We start from the raw sequence: 18,758 nt of genomic DNA, 5'->3' as shown, positions 1-18,758 counted from the left end.
CCCCCCAAGTGACTCTTGAGGAGCGTCTGCAGACCAGAGGATGGCCCAAGTTCTACATGTGCCAGCCCCCTTCCCAGGTCGGGTGTCTCAAGGGGAAGAGGGTCCTGCCCTGTGGTCTTGGGGGTGAGGGGGTTCCAGCCCTGTCCTGTGAGGGCTGGAGGAGGAGACAGGGCCCTACTTTGGGGTCTGAGGTGGGAATGTGGCCCTACCTGAAGGTGAGGGGGTGGGGTACAGCCCTGATAACATGGTTCTTTCCTGGAGGATCTAAAAGGAGAGTCAGGACCCTTACCCTGGGCCTTTTGGGAGAGATAGTCTTTGGGGAAGTGGGTTGGTCTGAGCTGGGAGACAGAGCCCTGTCCTGGGGGAATTTGAGAGGAGGCACAACCCTGTTCTGGGAGGGTCTGAGTGGGTTGAGCACCAAATGGGCTCCCACCCCTTGGACAGACAAACCTTGACTCATGGGGGCATCCACCATGGTCCCAAAGAGGGGACAGCAGTGTTCAGAGGTGCTGGTGTTTTTCTCACCCCAGGGACCTCTGGCCCAGCCTCCCCACCTGCCTTCCCTGCAAAGGAGCACGACCCTCCCTACTCTGTGGAGACGCCCTATGGCTACCGCCTCGACCTGGACTTCCTCAAGTACGTGGATGACATCGAGAAGGGCCACACACTGCGGCGTGTGGCTGTGCAGCGTCGGCCCCGCCTGGGCTCACTGCCCCGAGGCCCAGGCTCCTGGTGGACATCCACCGAGTCGCTATGCTCCAATGCCAGTGGGGACAGCCGCCACTCTGCCTACTCCTACTGCGGCCGTGGCTTCTACCCACAGTATGGCGCCCTGGAGACCCGTGGTGGTGGCTTCAACCCGCGTGTGGAGCGCACACTACTGGATGCTCGTCGCCGCCTGGAGGACCAGGCGGCGGCACCCACCAGCCTGGGGTCCCTGACCCCCAGCGCAGCAGGCTCAACGAGCTCACTGGTGGGTGTAGGGCTGCCTCCTCCGACACCACGGGGTTCGGGACTGTCCACACCAGTGCCGCCCAGCGCTGGGCACCTGGCCCACGTTCGGGAGCAGATGGCAGGTGCCCTACGGAAGCTTCGGCAGCTGGAGGAACAGGTGAAGCTGATCCCTGTGCTCCAGGTGAAGCTGTCGGTGCTGCAGGAGGAGAAGAGGCAGCTCACTGTACAGCTCAAGAGCCAAAAATTCCTGGGCCACCCCTCTGGGGCTCGGGGCCGCAATGAGCTCTCCTTGGACCTCCCTGACCCCCCTGAGGACCCGATGGCACTTGAAACCCGGAGTGTGGGCACCTGGGTCCGTGAGCGGGACTTGGGCATGCCTGATGGAGAGGCAGCCCTTGCTGCCAAGGTTGCTGTGCTGGAGACCCAGCTCAAGAAAGCACTCCAGGAGCTGCAAGCAGCTCAGGCCCAGCAGGCCAATCTGCAGCCCCAGGCTTGGCCACCGCCAGACGGCCCAGTCCGAGTGGACACTGTCCGGGTGGTGGAGGGGCCGAGGGAGGTAGAAGTGGCAGCCAGCATAGCTGCTGGGGCCCCTGCACAACGGGCCCAGAATCTGGAGTCCTACGGGACAGGGCTGCGGGCCCTAGCAACATCAGGAGGGGCTGAAAGCCCTACTGTGTTCCGAAGCCATGAAGTAGTGGAGACGGCATTCCCAACATCCACCGTGTCCACTGGCAACATCCACCTGGTAAAGAAGATCAGTATCACGGAGCGTGGCTGCAGTGCAGCAACAGGTGAGCTCTGGCAGGCAGGGGAAGACAGTGAAGGGTCTTTTTTCCTCAAAATGTTAGGGCTCAGCCCTACCCCTGGCCTTCCACTAGGAGGACCACTCCAGTCCTCGGGGCCTCTGTTTCTTCATCTGTAAAAAGGGATCAGTTATGTCACCAACTTGCTGCTCTAGGGATCTTGCAGACAAATTTGGTATCTGTGTGTGGCCTCATGTCTAGCACATTTTAAGTGTTCAGAAAACAGGTATTTGGAAGAGGGTCCCCAAGATTGTCAGTTTGCTGGGAAAAAAAAAAAAACCTGTTTATCTGTTTAGTAAGTGGCTGGAACCCATCTCAGAAGGGAAATGTATTGTTCAAGTCATTTAGTGATAGCTTCATGCATAGCTGGATTCAGGTGCTCCACTATCATGAAGAATTTAACTTTCTTTTTATCTGAGGCTTCTCTTTCGGGCAGGTAGAAGGTAGCCCCATCACTCCAGCCTCTATTCCTGTAGCTCACCGGAGAGGGCATCTCAGCCCAAATAGTATCAATAAAAATCCTGTGGTGACCCTCACTGACTGGCTTGGGTCACATGCCCATCGCTGAGTCAATCTTTATGTCCCGCATTGCCTAGTCCTGGCTCCTGCAGGCAGGGAAGCCCCACCCAAGTCCTGTGATCTTTGAGGGAGGAAGGGGGTGTACCATGCAGGAAGTGCTGAGTCGTCATGCTGGGAAAGGGGATGTGGGGTGTGCAGAATGGCAGCTGCCGCCCACCCCCACTGTCCTCAGGCCCCTGGGAGAAGCTACCAGTATGATTCATAATAATAACAGCTGTTCTTTGTCAAATGAACACCAGTCTGGTGCCAGATCCCATGCTGAGTGTTTCACCCACAGAGGACCTAAAGAGGGTTGACTGTGCAGCCAGGTGACCTAGGTTCAGACTCTTCTTCTTGTGCTGTGTTTCCCTGGGTGAGTGACTTCACTTCTCTGGGCCTCAGCTTCCCTATCTGTGAAGTGGGATAATGTTGGTCTCCACCTTGAGGACTCTTAGTTACACAGTACACTCAATCAGTGCTTTTTACTGCTTTTGATGATTATTTCCAAGTTAATGGTTAGGGAAACTGAGTCTGAGGAAGAAGTTTCACTTGCTCAGTGCCATACAACCAGGTAATGGCCAAGCCATGTTGGAAACCCAGCTCAGCATGAACCTGCAATAGGGCCCAAAGGTGGGTCCAGGTTGGGAAAGTACCAAAAAATCTGGTCAAGTGACCAGAGCCCCACCAAGGGACCCAAGGGTACAAGCTTGAGGGCTTGCACCCAACTGTGTCTTCTTGCCTCCCCCATGTTGTTCCTGGCCAGCTCTGGGCACCACCCTCTGTTCTGCATCCATCCCAAACACCCAGCCCTGTGACTCTGGCCCCCAGCCAGGGGCACCACCCCGATCCCAAGCTCTGGATCGCTGAGAGGCAGCCTCCATTCCAGACATGCCTCCGGGGGCAGCCCGGGGCCTCCTGCCTGCAGGCCACACAAGGTCCTGAAAGTTCTTCCTGTGTGTCACTTAACTCCCTCTTGCTATAGCCGCCCCAGTCTCTGCCTTGCTCAGGTAAAACTGGGGTGCACTAACTCATTTCATACCTTCTCACTCAGCAAATGTTTCTGCTCTGTGCTAGACCTGTAGATAATGGAGGTGCAGCAGTGAACAAGACGAACAAAAGCCCCCCAAAATAAACAAGCAACTGTGATAAATAGGTTATAGAAATAGCATCTCAGAGACTACATGCCTAAAGCTAATAAAGCAGACGGGGTGAATGAGGTGGTCACCTGGGTTCAAATTCTGGTTTCCCTGCTCCCTACCTCTGTGCCTTCAGCAAGATATTTAACCTTTCTGTGCCTCTTTGCAAATCAGGGAACCTGACAGCCAATGCCATTAAATAAGTGTGAGGCTTAAATGTGTCAGCTTATGTCTAGTCCAGTGTAGCTCCTGCACGCACTAGGCATTTAAGGGTTAAGTGATGGCTTTTTGAACAGTAAGGGTAAGGAAAGAGGCAGCCAGATCTGAAACTCTGGGAGAGTGGTAAAGAGGTGGTAAGAAGTGTGTAACTGGAGGGGGCACACAGCAGGGCCAAAGGTCCTGAGGTGAGAAGCGTCTTTAAGATTTTGAACTGGAATAGTTGGAGGTAGAAGAATTGAGGGTTAGCGGAGCCTGCGCATCAGGGGTGGGTGCCCAGGGCTACAGACTTGGGATGAGCAGCATGGAAATGAAAAAAGATAGGACAAGAACTGTCAGCCCAATGGGCAAGTCAGGGAGAGCTCCCTGGAGGAGGATGTAGGGAGACGCCCAACTTCCCTGCATTAGAATTCACTCACTACACCTGGGAGTGAGGGAGGCCACCTTCCCCCTCAGACTGGCAAAAGTAGGTGGGGCCAGCTGGAGGCTTGGAGACCACACCACGTAGGATCCCGGGTAAAGGTACCACAGAGAGATGACCCAGAGACGTGATAGCCAGCAAAAGTGCCTGTGAGGTCTCACCAAGACTTTGAAATTTCCTCTACTCTTGTTCAAAATATATCCCTATAAAAGCAATTCATATTCTTTGTGGAAGGTTTGGAAAGTACTGAAAAATCTAGAACAGAAAATAAAATCCCCATGAGCCCAGCACTGTCAGCTGCTATCAACACTTTTGCCTCTTTCCTTCCGAATCTTTTAATGCAGAAAAGAGTATGTAGTTTTCAAGTCTGGCAACACAAAACTGACGGAATTTGCTGTTTTATTTTCAAAAGCAGCTTAACAGCCCTTACTTCCACCAGGGCATTGTCTGATACTGATTCTCATACTTAAATTCACACAAGTGTGGCCATGTGCCAATAGAACTTTGTGTGAACACTGAAATTTCGATTTCATGTAATTTTCATATGTCCCAGATAGAACACGTCTTTTAACTTTGTCAGAACCATTTAAAAATAGTGCCCACAGACCATTGTTTGCCAACCTCTATTCTATGCCATTCATACGCACCCCACCCCGTGTAATACCATTCCTTGCAATCCACCTTCCAGATGCTTGCTTAGATATTTGGTTGTCCTTGAAAAAATGCCCTCTGTGTGTTTAATTTCCTAAAATGGTATTGTGTTTCAGAAAAACAAAATCGCATTCTGTTTTTTATTTTTTCCTTGCTACACACTATTTTTGAACTCTCCACATTGATGTTTATAAATCTGGTTTGTAACTTTTAACAGCTGCCCTAGGTATGAGTTCATTTTTCTTAACCAATCCCCACCCCTCACCCAATGGCTGGCAGCTGGGTATTTCCAGCTGCTGGCTGCCATCTACAGTGCTGCGGTATCCTTACCTAGCCCCTCCTGGGGGTCACTGGGTCACAGGAGACACACTTTCACTCTAAGCTCTGTCTGGTCCTCTCTGAAAACCTCTCCCTATCCACACCCCACTTGGGTCCACGGTGCCCACATTCCACCAATATACAGTTTTATCTCTTAATAATTTTTTGTCCATTTGATGCTGGTACAAAATGCAGTCTCCTTGTTTTAATTTACGTTTCTTTGATTTCTGGTGGGCTAGGGCACCACTATGTATTTTGAACAGATTCCCCTGTATATCACTTATGTGTAATCTTTGTCCATTTTCTCAAGTTCCAGAAATGGACTGACAAATGATAGCCTGTGGGCCAAATTCAGGCTGCTGCCTGTTTTCATATGGTCCTCAAGCTAAGAATGGTTTTTCTGTTTTTACACAGTTGAACAATACGAGAAGAAAAACATTTTGCAACACGAGCAAAATTACAGGAAATTCACATTTTTGTAGAATACAGCCATGCCCATTCGCTTCCCTGCTATCTGTGGCTACTTTTGCACTATTTGTGACTGAGACCTTATGGCCCACATAGTCAAAATAATTTATTATCTGGCCCTTAACAGAAAAAGTGTGTTGACTCCTGTCCTAGAAGATAACTTCTTGCCCATTTTTGGCATTGTGAGTATTTCCCCCCATTTCTATTCTTCTATTGATGAATTTTGTCTGAGGCTTTTTTTTTTTTTAATCAAATAGGAATCTTCGTATTGGATATAGTATTTTTCTTTTTTTTTTTAAGCTGTGTTTTTTTTTTTTTTAAGGTTTATGCATGCAAGAACTGGGGTACAGGCCATAGGTGCCATGGGGAACAGAACAGGCAGATCGATGGAAATACACTGCTGAGGGGAGCAGCGGGCAAGTCAGGAGAGGTCTACTGCGCTATGTGGGTTGCTCCCTGGCCGGGGATTGAGCTCGTGCTGCAGTGGCTGTGATAGCTTCATAGGTTGCCTCTTAAATCCTTGTGCCAACAAGGAGGCCCTGGATATAGTGTTTTTCTTTTCAAATGTTTGATATATTTTTTTAAAGATTTATTTATTTATTTATACAAGCACTGGGTACAGTCAGAAGCGCGGGAGGGTGAGAGAATTCACCAGAGCCAGAGCAGGGAACAGAAAAGGCAGACTGATGAAATACACTGCTGAGGGGAGCAGCAGGCATGGCAGGAGAGGTCTGTCACACCATGTGGGACCCTCGCTGGCGGCTGGGGATCGAACCGGCGCTGCAGAGGCTGCAGGCAACCTTGCAGCCCAGTGCTCAACCACTGCGCCTCCAGGGGAAGCCCTGACTTCTTTTTTTTTAAGATTTATTTTATTTATGCATACAAGAGCTGGGGTGTAGGCCAGAGGTGCGGGAGGTGAGAGGATTCACCAGAGAGAGTGGGGAGCAGAATAGGCAGATCTACTGAAATACACTGCTGAGGGAAGCAGCGGGCGAGACAGGAGAGGTCTGCTGCACCATGTGGGTAGCTCCTTGGCCAGAGATTCAACTCGTGCTGCAGAGGCTGCCAATAGCTTCAAAGTGTGAGACTTACACCCTTGTGCCACCAGGGAGGCCCTAAAACATTTGATTTCAAGTGTTGTGATATAACAACATGTAACATTGCCTTAGTTTCAGGAGCCCTGCGCTGTGGCTCAGCACATGTGCCTGCTGAGGTGATCAGCACAGCAACCTCCTTAGCGTCCGTTCCCTCACAGCTGGTTGCAGTTATTTTTCTTGGGATGAGAACTTTTAAGATCTCCCTTGGCAATTTTCAAATATACAGTACAGTTTTCATAACTATGGTCAGCATGCTGTACATTACATGATTATAATGTACAATCTTAAAATCTTTCAGTCAATACATTATAAGATTGATTTCTCTTATAACTGGAAGTTTGTACCTTTAGATCCCTGGCACCCATCTCCCCAACCCCCACCTCTGACTCCACCTATCTGTTCTCTGTCTCTGAGCTGGCTTGTTTTTTTTTTTTCAACTTCACGTGTAAGTAAGATTATCTCATATTTTCATATATCGTTTGTGCTTTGAGGAATTTTTTAAAGGCATCTTTCCTCTTCCTGAGGCCTCCAGCCTCCTGCTACCCCTCCTTCCTTGAGCTATAAAGTGGTACTTTCACGTTAATCCTTCCTGATCTATTTTGTGCAGTAAGGCATGAGGTAAGGGTCCAACTTGACTTTTGTTGGGTAGAATAAGCTGCTTTTCCCAATATCACACCATAGAGCCCACTCTTCACCACTAATTTGTGGAACCCCTCTGTCTTCCACCACTAATTTGTGGAAGTCCCCCTTCCAGAGCTTTCTCCCTTCCTTTGGCCCATTTCTTCCTGAAATAGTGCCCTGCTGTTTCAATGGTCATGACCGTGGAATATGTTGTACTGTCTTGTAGGCCAGCTCTGCCTTTTTCTGTGAAATTGTCTTAGCTCTTAATGGACTTCAGTTTTGCTATTTGATTACCCCATTTTCCAGTGGAATAGCAATAATAAATATTATCACTGCTATTTCAGCATTTCAGTGTCTAACCTGAACTCTTCAGGCTGGGAGGGGCCATACAAGCCTTTAGAGGCAAGGCCTTTCCCTTGAGGCACAATGGGTCTCAATGTTATTTACTTTATTTCTTTTTAAAAATTGCACTAAAATACATATAATATCAAACTTACCATTATGGCCATTTTTAACTCTTGCTCAGTGGCATTAAGCACATTCGCGCTGCTGTGCAGCCATCCGCAGCACTTTCCCATGTTCCCCAACTGAAACTGTCTCCATCAACACCAATCCCCCATCCCCTCTCCAGCCCCTGGCAGCCACCATTCCATTTCTGACTCCTCTGGGGACCTCATTTAAGTGGAATCATGCCGATTTTTATCCTTTTATAAATGCCTTATTAGCATAATGTTGCTTCCCCTGGTTTTTCACACATCTGGGTGTTTTTTCTCCAGGATTCTATTGTTTTGTTTTTATGGGGGAGGGGTTGGATTGTTTGCTTGTTTTTGGTGCTGAAACCTAGGATCCCTCCCAGGTTTTCAAATCAGGGGCCCTGCATTTGGGACAGACATGAAGAATGGGAACTGGCCCCTTTGCCTCCTGACACATTCCACTTAGTCACACAGGGTTTGGGTGTCAGTTGGTGGGTTGGTTTGGTGAATTTATTGACAAGGTTTAAAAAAAAAAAAAAACCAGGAGATTCACACGGAAACCCAGCATTTGCTCTTGGTGCCCCAGGAGAACTCAAGCCTGAGCTGGCCCCACCGTGGACTAGTGTGCTGTCAGACACCATGTGTCTCTTTTGTTCGAGGTTCTTTATCTGCACTGAGTATTTACTCCCTGTTAACTAAAGTTGAGTGTTGCCTATGGACTCGAGGAAGCAGTTGCTGTGCATTTAAAAAATAATAATTTAACCATTCAAGGAATTAAAAATAATTGGTATTCAGAGCCCATGGCCAGTGGCAGGAAGGGGACTTCCTGGGGAAGTGGTAACACAGGAGCCACATGTGGCCTGGAGGCATCTGAGTGCTTTACCAGGCATGGGCAGCCGTTCAGAGTAGTGTTAGCCTCCCGTGCCTGGCTCCAGGCTAGTGATCAGGGTTCCCCAGAGACCCCAGTGGGCAGTGGGTACCCTCAGGGCCTGGTACCAGGAAGACACCTTTGTCCTCAGAATAAACTGGGTGGGGTTCCCCCCCTCAACTGTGTTAAAATATAGGTAACATAAAGTTCACCATTTCACCATGTTTCAGTGTCCAGTTCAGAGGCACCGACATATCCACACTGCCGTGCAGCTGTCACCACCATCACCTCCAGAACTTTTCCATCTTCCCAAATCTGAAACTCTACCCGGGCAGGGTTTTCATATTCATTTTCCATTTGCTCTAATTGTTTCTTTTTCCTGATTATTAAAGCAACATCTGCTTAATGTTAAGTAACGGAAGCCGGATACAAAATGATATGCAGAACATAGCCCTTTTGTTAAAGGTCTTGTTTTTGTTTTAAAAAGTCATGATATTAAGTCTCATTTAAATATAGATTGACAATTCTCTTGAATTAACAGATGCTCCTTGAGCCCGCATTGTTCTCAGCCCTTTCCCCCAGTTACTGTCTTTAGTCTGTCCACCCACCGGCCAGTTGGAAATGACACTTGCCTGAGGCATAGAGAGGTTATGTCACTTGCCTGAGGTCACACAGCTCTTTCCTGGGAAACATGGTGACCATGATCTTTCAACCACTCATTTCCAGACAAGGTTTGACATTGGAGGGGTGTCACAAGCTGGGATGGTGGGCTCATAGGGTCCTCCCTGTCCCTGACTAGCTGTGGGGCACGCAAAAAAAAACACAGTTTGAACCATTCTGCTACTCACTTACTGGGTGACCTATGGCAACCATCTGTGCCACAGTTTCCTCATTTGTGACAATCTGATGTTTTCTTGGGCTGGGAAGATTGGATGGAGGAATGCAAGACTTAGCCTTTGGAACACATAGTCAGGGTATGTGACACACAACCCCCACCCCACCCCCCCATGCCAAGAAGCAGCTATTTTTCTGTTATTATCCACAGCACCTGCCTCTTTTCTTACCCCTCCAGGTTTCCCGCAGTCTCCTGCAGAGTTGGCCTCATCAACCCCAGAGTCTACAGCATCCTTGTCGGCACAGCCAGAAAAGAACGTAGGGCAGTTGCCCGCCAGTGATGCCACCAACAGGGAGCCCACTAGGCAAGCAGCCTCATGCGAGTTGGAAGTGACAGGGGGTACAGGTGAGTGGTAGCTGCTGAGAGGGCAGGGGCACCCAGAGGCCTGGGTGTGGGGTCTGGCTCTGGGAGACCCTAATAACTCCATGCCTCCCAGCATGCAGGCCCCAGACAGGGGTGCGGTCCATCATGAAGAGGAAAGAGGAGCCCGCAGACCCTGCAGTCCGCAGGAGGAGCCTCCAGTTCGTGGGGGTCAATGGCGGGTAAGAGGAGCCCCCTTCTCATGCTCCCCGCCCTTTCCTTAACATTGGCCCTCCTGTTTGTTCCTTGATTTATTTGTGCCCAAGAACATACCAAGGACCTCTTCTAAACCCCTCGCTTTGAATCATTCATTTAACCAAAGAACAGTAAACAGATGAGGAAACAAGGTACAGTGAGTCTGTGTGCCTTGCTAGAGCTCACAGCAACCCTGGGTCTGCCTTGGGGAACTGGCTCCAGAGCCTGTGCTGTCACTACTGCAGAACCCCTCAGAATGTACCAGACAGCTCCCTGTCCTGCCCGGTTGGGTGATGGACCTTGGTGGGTAGTTCTGGTTACAACACAGTGAGGTCAGAGCAGTGATGAAGGTGGTCAGGCAGTGAGTGACTAAGAGGTGTTGATGACCCCAGGGACATTACTAAAGGAGGGGACATGAGCTGCAGGACAAACAGGTGCTAGCAAGGGGAAAAACTGGGTGTAGGGAGGCTCTCCTGGTGGAGGGCACATCCTGGATAAACGCTCAGAGATGAGAAACTAGAGGCAAGAGGAACAAATATCAGGGACAGTTTGGGCCTTGAATGCCAAGTCCGGAAGCCTAGACTTTGTCCAAAGGTACAAGAAGCATTGTGGGACAAGAGTGTGAATAGTAATAACTATTTAAGGGGCACAGGGTAAGAGTTACTGAAATATAGAAGGTGAAAAGCAACATCCTCACTTGCCTCCCACCCAGAACAGATGGCGTTCACTGTGCCCAGGCGCCATAAACCACATCCCTCCAGCCCTGTGAAGTCCATAGTGCCATTATCCCCATTTAACAGGTTAAGTACTCAGAGCCCGTTGCCCCTTCCCCACCCCATCCCATCCCAACTGCAGCATCTCCCTCTCCCAACCATTACTTCCTCCCAGATATGAGTCCTCTTCTGAGGACTCCAGCACAGCAGAGAACTTCTCAGACAACGAGAGCACAGAGAATGAGGCCCCAGAGCCAGAAGACAGGGTTTCAAGTGTGGCTGAAGTCCCCCTCAGGCCTTCTGGGACAACAGTGGCCAAGACCAGCCAGCAGGAGTGCCAACTATCTCCGGAGTCAAAGCAGGTGTCCACAACTGAGGGAGCATCGGCATCAAATGCAGAGGAGGAGATCCGGTCAGTTTTCTGGGCAAAAGGAATTCAGGCAGAGATGTGAATGTCTGCCTCAACTCCCACCAGTCAAACCTTCTGAGGGAACCTCCCATCAGTCATGCACACCTTAGTCTGAATTAGTGAACAAACACTATCTCATTCAGGACATCTGAAGGTCTAGAGTCTTTGATAAAGGGCTTAATGAGGGAAATCAGGGCTGTTGGAGTTAAGATTTGGGAGCCAGGCAGTTTGTCCTTAAGCTCCCCATCTTCTTTGGGACATTTGTCCCCCCTGTCCACCCTATTTATATCCCTTTTATTTCTTGATGAAAAATCTGCTCTTGGGCCACTTGGAATAAATTCGGATCCACTTTCTCTTGGGTCTTGTGTTTTCCTATATCTGCCTCTTTGGGTACAATGTAAAGATGTGTCTCTGATGAAGGGAATCTGAGGCTTTACCATTCAGATGAACCCTGGCAGGGCCGGTAAATGCTATGGTGGAGAGCATCTCCAACGTCCCTTTTGGATGTGGGAATGGGGTCACCCAGGAGGCTGAGGTGGGTGCTTCCATGATAAACTTCCCACTTGTGTGTCCCTGGCAGGATGGAGCTAAGCCCAGACCTTGTCTCAGCTTGCCTGTCCCTGGAAAAGTACCTGGACAATCCCAACGCTCTTACTGAGAGGGAGCTGGTATGGAAGGGCCCTGGGCCTGGGGGATAATCCTTTCCCTCCACCTTCACAGTGGTTTCTCCTCACCCATAGTGTGTCCCTTGCCTGCCTTGTGGGGACCTGAGGATCCAAACTGGGAATTTGGGGGTGGGCAGTACTTAAATCTTGGACCTTAGAGAGAGGCTAGAAGATAATCACCTGCCCGAAAACCTGGCCTTGATTTTTGCTCTATAGGGGGTTTGAGGGAAGGGGCTGCTATCTTTCCCCTTATGGTGTCTGAACTTGCCTTTGAAGGTCATACTCAGGAGGGACATGCTCACCCCCTCTGGGGGCATATCTGGGATTCCAATGTCTATTTCCCTTTGTGGGGATACTGCACTTTGCTCCAGGAGAGTCCTCTGGGGTGGGGTGCCCACACTTCCCCTTTAAGGGTCTGGTTCAGAACAGGGGTGTCCACACTGCCCTCTTGGGCCATTGTCTGGGAGGGGGCATCCCACTGCCCGCTCACACCCCTCTCCTCCCCTGCCTGCGTCCAGAAAGTGGCCTACACTACAGTGCTACAGGAGTGGCTGCGCCTGGCCTGCCGCAGCGACGCCCACCCCGAACTCGTGCGGCGCCACCTTGTCACGTTCAGGGCCATGTCGGTGCGGCTGCTGGACTACGTGGTCAACATCGCCGACAGTAATGGCAACACGGCGCTGCACTACTCCGTGTCTCACGCCAACTTCCCTGTGGTGCGGCAGCTGCTGGACAGCGGTGAGCTCGGGCAGAACCAGGGGCCTGAGCAAGGCTGCCAGCTATCACCTGGGCTGATGGGCTGATGGAGAAGACGTTGCTCTCTTCCTAGTCTAATGGGGGAAATGCCACTGCCAGAGCCTGACAGGGGAGACACTGCTCTCCCAGTCTGATGGAGGAGGTAGAGTCCATATTCCGAGAGGAAGCAGAAAGGAATTTGCTCTCCCAGGTTAATGGGGAGACAGAGCTCTGACTGCCAGCCCTAAATGTGGGTGCCATTGTCGGGGGATGCCAGTCTGATAGAGGAGGCAGTCTCCATCTTTAGGAGCCCCCCATCTCCTGTGGTGCCACAATGGAGATGAAGACCCTGGAGTAGAATGGGGTTCTCAGTCAGAAAAGGGAGGAACAAGAGCATACCTGGACTAATGGAGGAGAGGGGAGGCCTGGAAGTCAGTGGGGTAGAGTGGAGGAGATGCCCAGTCCTCAGCGTGCCCGCCACACACACACAGCTTTGTGGCAGATCTGCTGGTATCTGTGGGGCCGGAGGGCTCATGTCACCTGCTCCCGCCTCCCCCTGCAGGTGTCTGCCAGGTGGACAAGCAAAACCGTGCTGGCTACAGCCCCATCATGCTCACCGCCCTGGCCACCCTGAGAACCCAGGATGACATTGAGACTGTCCTACAGCTCTTCCGACTTGGAGATGTCAATGCCAAAGCCAGCCAGGTACAGGCCCCCAACACTACAGAGCAGGCTTCCCCTCCTGCTTATTAAGTCCTGGCTGTGCACCAAGCCCAAATGTTGTCTTGTTCCATACCCAGGGGAATCATCCCCATCCCACAGATGGGGAAACTGAGGTTCATACTCAGAGATTCAGAGAGGCAGTCATTTCCTCAAAGTCAAACTAGAGGAGAGGATTTGAACCCAGGTGGTCACCTCCAGAGTCCCTGTTATTGACCTGCATGGCTGCTTCTGACGTAGGCCCTTCTGGTGGAAAAGGCAGGGTAGGGAGTTGCTGTGGGAGTTTCTTAATCCAACACTGTTGCACATCCTGCTTGGTAATTTGTTGAGCAGCAATTGGACACTGCAGACTCAAATGATGGTCAGTTGTCACTAGCCAGCCAGGAGCTTCAGGAACTGTGAGCATGAGAGCTGGGAATGGGTTTGGACTCAGGGGCTGCAGGAAACTCCAGTGGCATTTCAGGAGGGCAACAGCATGGCCTGCTTTCTGATATGAAATCTCCCTTTGACTGTGTGTTGGGGAGCAGAAGCTGAGAGACTAGGAAGTTGACAGGAGTGTAGAAGGATATCCAGAAAAGCAGGACAACCAGGACCTGGTGGGGACAGCAGTTTGGGGAGGGACTTGCAACAGCCTGAATTCCATAATGAAAAGCAGGGAGCTGCAGTGGCACATCATAGGAACGGGCCCTGATTGCTTTTATGTTGCTTTCATTACTTTTAATTTAAAAATATAATTGTAGTGGTTTACATTTTTTAAAATTGAGATGAAGTTTACATAAAATTAGCCTTTTTCAAGTACCCAGTTCAGTGGCATTTAGTAGATTCACAGTGTTGCACAGCCATCACCTCCATCTGTTTCCAGAATGTCCCCATCACCCTAAAAGAAACCTGTACCCATTAACAGTCACTCCCCCTTATGCCTTCCCCCAACTCCTGGAAGCCACCAGTCTGCTTTCTGTCCTATAGGTTTACCTATCCAGGGTATTTCATACAAGTAACATCACATACAGTCATGTGTCATTTAGTGACATTTCAGTCAGCAGCAGGCTGCATAGGCGATGGTGGGCCCACCAGGCCACACCCCTAGCCTGGTGTGCAGCTGGCTCTACCATCCTGATTGTACAGTGTTTGCACATGGTCAAAGGCACACAGCAATGAAGTCACCCACCGATGTATCTCTCAGAAGGCCGCCCTGTGAAGGTAGTGTGGCTAGAGCCTGTGCTTTCTATGTCTATGTGTCACTGAGCACAGCCTCAGGGTTCCTCACATAGCAGTGAACATCAGCGCTACATTTTTTTTTTAAGATTTATTTATTTATGCATACAAGAACTGGGGTACAGGCCAGAGGTGCAGGAGGATTCGCCAGAGACAGAGTGGGGAACAGAACAGGCAGGCAGACTGAAATACACTGCTGAGGGGAGCAGCAGGCGAGTCAGGAGGGGTCTGCTGCACCATATGGGTCACATCCCTGGCCGGGGATCAAGCTCGTGCTACGTGGCTGAGGACAGCTTCATAGTGCTGATGCTTGTGCCACCAGGAAGGCTCCCTACATTTCTTTTTAAAGCTGAATAGTATTCTGTGGTCTGGATAATACCATGGTGTTTACCCATTCATCCATTGATAAACATTGATTTAATTTTTTTAAAGATTTATTTATTTATGCAAACAAGAGCGGGGTACAGGCCAGAGGTGTGTGTGGGGGGTGAGAAGATTCACCAGAGACAGAGTGGGGAACAGAACAGGCAGATTGACCGACGTACACTGCTGAGGGGAGCAGCGGGGCGAGTCAGGAGAGGTCTGCTGTGCCATGTGGGTTGCCTCCCTGGCTGGCCAGGAATCAAACTCGTGCTACAGTGGCTGCAGATGCTTCATAGGTTGTGTCTTAACTCTTACGCCACCAGGGAGGCCCCAATTTAATTTTTTTTTTATTTATACAAGAACTGGCGTACAGGCCAGAAGCGTGGGAAGGTGAGAGAATTCACCAGAGAGAGAGGGAGGAGCAGAACAGGCAGACAGACTGAAAACACTGCTGAGGGGAGCAGTGGGCAAGACAGGAGAGGTTTCTCCGTGGACGGCCAGAAATCGAACCCGCACTATAGAGGCTGTGGACAGCTTCACAGCACTGCGCTCAACCCACTGCGCCATGGGGGAGGACCAATATTGATTTAATTTTTAATGAGATTTAACTGACATCCAGAAGAGTGTCTAAATCTTAGCTTGATAAATTTTTACACATGTTTCCGCCTTTGAGTTAGGAACCCGCTTTAGGTGTTCATGGGAGTGGGTAGGCAAATAGACCTTCCTGAGGGAAAGATCCTGAAACTGAGACTTTAGAGATATGGAGATGGGGAGGGCAGGAACCAGCAAGTGCAACGGCCTGGTGATGGAAGGGACGATTTGAGGTGCAGAGAATGAGTTAGGGTGCCATCTGTATCAGTGCTCAGGAGCCCCCAAAACCAGGGGTGCCATGCCTTGGGGCGTGCATGGTCTGTAATCCTGTTTCTTACTCTGCCTAGGCAGGGCAGACAGCCCTGATGCTGGCAGTCAGCCACGGGCGGGTGGACGTGGTCAAAGCGCTGCTGGCCTGTGAGGCAGACGTCAATGTACAGGATGATGACGGCTCCACTGCCCTCATGTGCGCCTGTGAACACGGCCACAAGGAGATCACAGGGCTGCTGCTGGCCGTGCCCAGTTGCAACATCTCGCTCACTGATCATGTGAGTCCCCATCCAGGTGCATCCCGGGGCAGGGCGGGAGCACTGCCAGGGCTGTTGTCATAGCAGTGGATGCTTTGCAGGACGGGAGCACCGCTTTGATGGTGGCCTTGGACGCAGGGCAGAGTGAGATTGCATCCATGCTGTATTCCCACATGAACATCAAGTGCTCGGTGAGTCCCGGCCCTGGGTGGGGTAAATTATTATGAAGAGCTAATGGTGCAGGGGGCCCATGCTTGTTGTACCCTCATGGCCCCATGAGGAAGTGGGGCAGAGGGTCTGTGTAGTCATGGTTAACATAACAGTATTGGAACCCAGATTGTCTGGTTCCAGAAGCATTTCTCATCACTGCTCACTCCTTCGAGAAATATTTACAGAGGCCATGTTTGAGTCCTGGTTGGTCACCACCGTGAACCAAACAGAAAAAAATTTATGTCCTCATAGAATGGACATTTTAGTAAGAGACACAAGAGACAGGTTATGCTGGGGAGAAATAAAAAACAAGTGATAAGGGACAACAGGTAACAGAGAAGCTATATTAGACCTCAGCAAAGCATGATGTTGTAGTCAACACTTGAGGAAGTGAGGGAGCAAGTACTGTGACTCTCCAGCAGCAGGAGCAGCGAGAGCAAAGGCCTTGGGGCAGGAGCACACCTAGTATGCTTAAGGAGATGTAGGAACCCAGGGGAGGGGATGAGTCCAAGGAGGTATTGCCGCAGGTCAGCCATGAAAGGCCTTGCGGGCCACGGTGAGGATGTGACTTCTACTGGAGGTATGCCGCTCACTGTATTAAAGGCCTGAGAAGTCTCACTTTATTTAAAGAAAATTAACCTGTGTCTAACTCAGCATTTCTGCATCTGATTACAGAAATCTGGGATTTAGAAAAATCACACCTGTTAGCAAAATATTCTTCTGAAAACATACTAGGAGAATGTACTAAGTGCCTGGTGGATGAGACAGCCCCTTCCAGTCTGATGGGGGAGACAGACACTCCTCACAGGTCCCCAGAGTGATATCGTTATCTGGTGGGGGAGACAAGCCCTTCCAGTCTGATGGCTGTATACTAAGTACTCGCAGGGATAGTCTTTTGAACCTCTACAGTAATCCCATTAGGTTGCATAAATACCTTTACAATTTCCATTTTCAGGTGAGGAAACTAAGGCATAGAGATGTTACATCCCTGGTTCAAGGCCTCATCGCCAAGAAGGGATGGAGGCCCTATGGCCTGACTCTGGACCTTGGACAGAAACATTGCTGCTCCCTCTGCCTCACCCCCATCTTTTACTTGCTCTGACCTTATGGGTTCAAGAGTGGCATGCAACTCCCCAAACAGTCCAGGAGAGAGAAGGTGCTGGGACATAAGCCATCATCTCTCTTCTGGCTCCTACGTTCTTACTGAAGCTGAGACTTTCCAGCTTCACTTCCCAGAGTGTCAGGATAACTGGTGTGGTATTGAGGGTCAGCCAGGGATTACTTGGGCCTTGGTTTCCTCAACTAGAAGATGGGGGTGATAGGGCCTCTCTTTTTTAAGATTGATTTATGTATGCATTTAAGAACTGGGGTACAGGCCAGAGGTGCAGGGGGTGAGAGGATTCACCAGAGACAGAGTAGGGAACAGAACAGACAGATCTACTGAAATACACTGCTGAGGGAGAAGCGGGTGAGACAGGAGAGGTCTGGTGCGTCATGTAGGTCAGCCCCCCGGCTGGTGATGGAACTCGTGCTGCAGAGGCTGCGGATAGCTTCATAGTGCTCTGCTTAACCCTTTGCGCCACCAGGGAGGCTGATAGGGCCTCTTGATGTCCTGCTATAGTCCTGTCTCCAAGGACTCCTGCAGGACAGATTCTAGTCCACCATCATTGTCCACCTACACCCCTGCTGTTGCCTCTGCCCTGAGCCTCTGACTCCCACCTTCAATGACCCCTCCACCCCCAGTCTGTTAGTCCCATAGTGGCTGAAGTCACTGTGACCATAAGTCAGGGCACATGCCTCCTCTGCTCACAGCCTCTTTCCCAAAGCTAAGCAGGCCCTGCAAGCCACCCTCCCCTGCCCACCCCCATCCTCTCCCCTCACTCACTCAGCTGCTTCAGGGCCTTTGCACTTGCTATTTCCTCTGTCTGCTCTGCTCTGCCCCCTTGATTAACCCCTCAACATCATTTAGCTCAGACAGCCCTGTTGGACCCCCGCTCTCCACTTTATTCCCTCATTCCTTCTACCTGGGGAAATCCTTTACAGCACGCAGCTCAGTGCTTCTCTGAGGCCTCTTTGCTGCAGCGTCACCTCCTTGAGGCCAAGGGACTGGGTCTTTTGCTCACTCACCACAGCCACAGGGCAGCCAACAAAGTTGGTGCCTCGTCAGCAATGGAAAGGATGCTGAACGAAAGGAATTCTGCTTCTTATTTCAGTTCGCCCCGATGTCAGATGATGAAAGTCCTGCATCATCCTTCACGGAAGAGTAGCTGTAAGGGTCCTTCCTTGGGGCTATCCAGCCCCGGAGTGAAAGGTCCCTCATCTCCTCCCTGGCTACCCCCTATTCTTACCCACCATGACCCAAGTCTCCAAGGCAAGTCTCAAAGTCTGGAGGGAGCCTCAACAGCAACAAGACTCCAGCTTAAAGTGGGTTTTCCTGGTACCCCAGTTCAAAGCAGCCGCAACGCAGACCAAAGCTAAATTCTTGTATAAATTGGCGCCAGTGGCTGATGCTGAGGCGTGGGTTTATGAAGAACATTGAGAACAATCAACTGGCAATTATGGATGGAGGAGGGTGA

The 18,758-nt window shown here is 50.5% G+C and overlaps 1 protein-coding gene across 1 annotated transcript; it reads left to right on the top strand.

The window, feature by feature from the left end:
- Nucleotides 1-40: 40 nt before the first annotated feature.
- On the top strand, nucleotides 41-18,449 carry KANK2 (KN motif and ankyrin repeat domains 2; the record flags this gene model as incomplete). The annotated part of the gene is made up of 11 exons (XM_084249966.1): nucleotides 41-77; nucleotides 531-1,745; nucleotides 9,657-9,824; nucleotides 9,916-10,021; nucleotides 10,923-11,159; nucleotides 11,737-11,824; nucleotides 12,340-12,559; nucleotides 13,119-13,261; nucleotides 15,793-15,993; nucleotides 16,074-16,163; nucleotides 18,396-18,449. The coding sequence occupies 11 exons, from the start codon at nucleotides 41-43 to the stop codon at nucleotides 18,447-18,449; spliced, it is 2,559 nt and encodes an 852-aa protein (XP_084106092.1).
- Between the last annotated feature and the right edge of the window lie 309 nt (nucleotides 18,450-18,758).

Source organism: Talpa europaea, assembly GCF_964194135.1.
Source record: "Talpa europaea genome assembly, chromosome: 12".
Classification (NCBI taxonomy): domain Eukaryota; kingdom Metazoa; phylum Chordata; class Mammalia; order Eulipotyphla; family Talpidae; genus Talpa; species Talpa europaea.
This window is presented reverse-complemented; position numbering and strand designations above follow the sequence as displayed.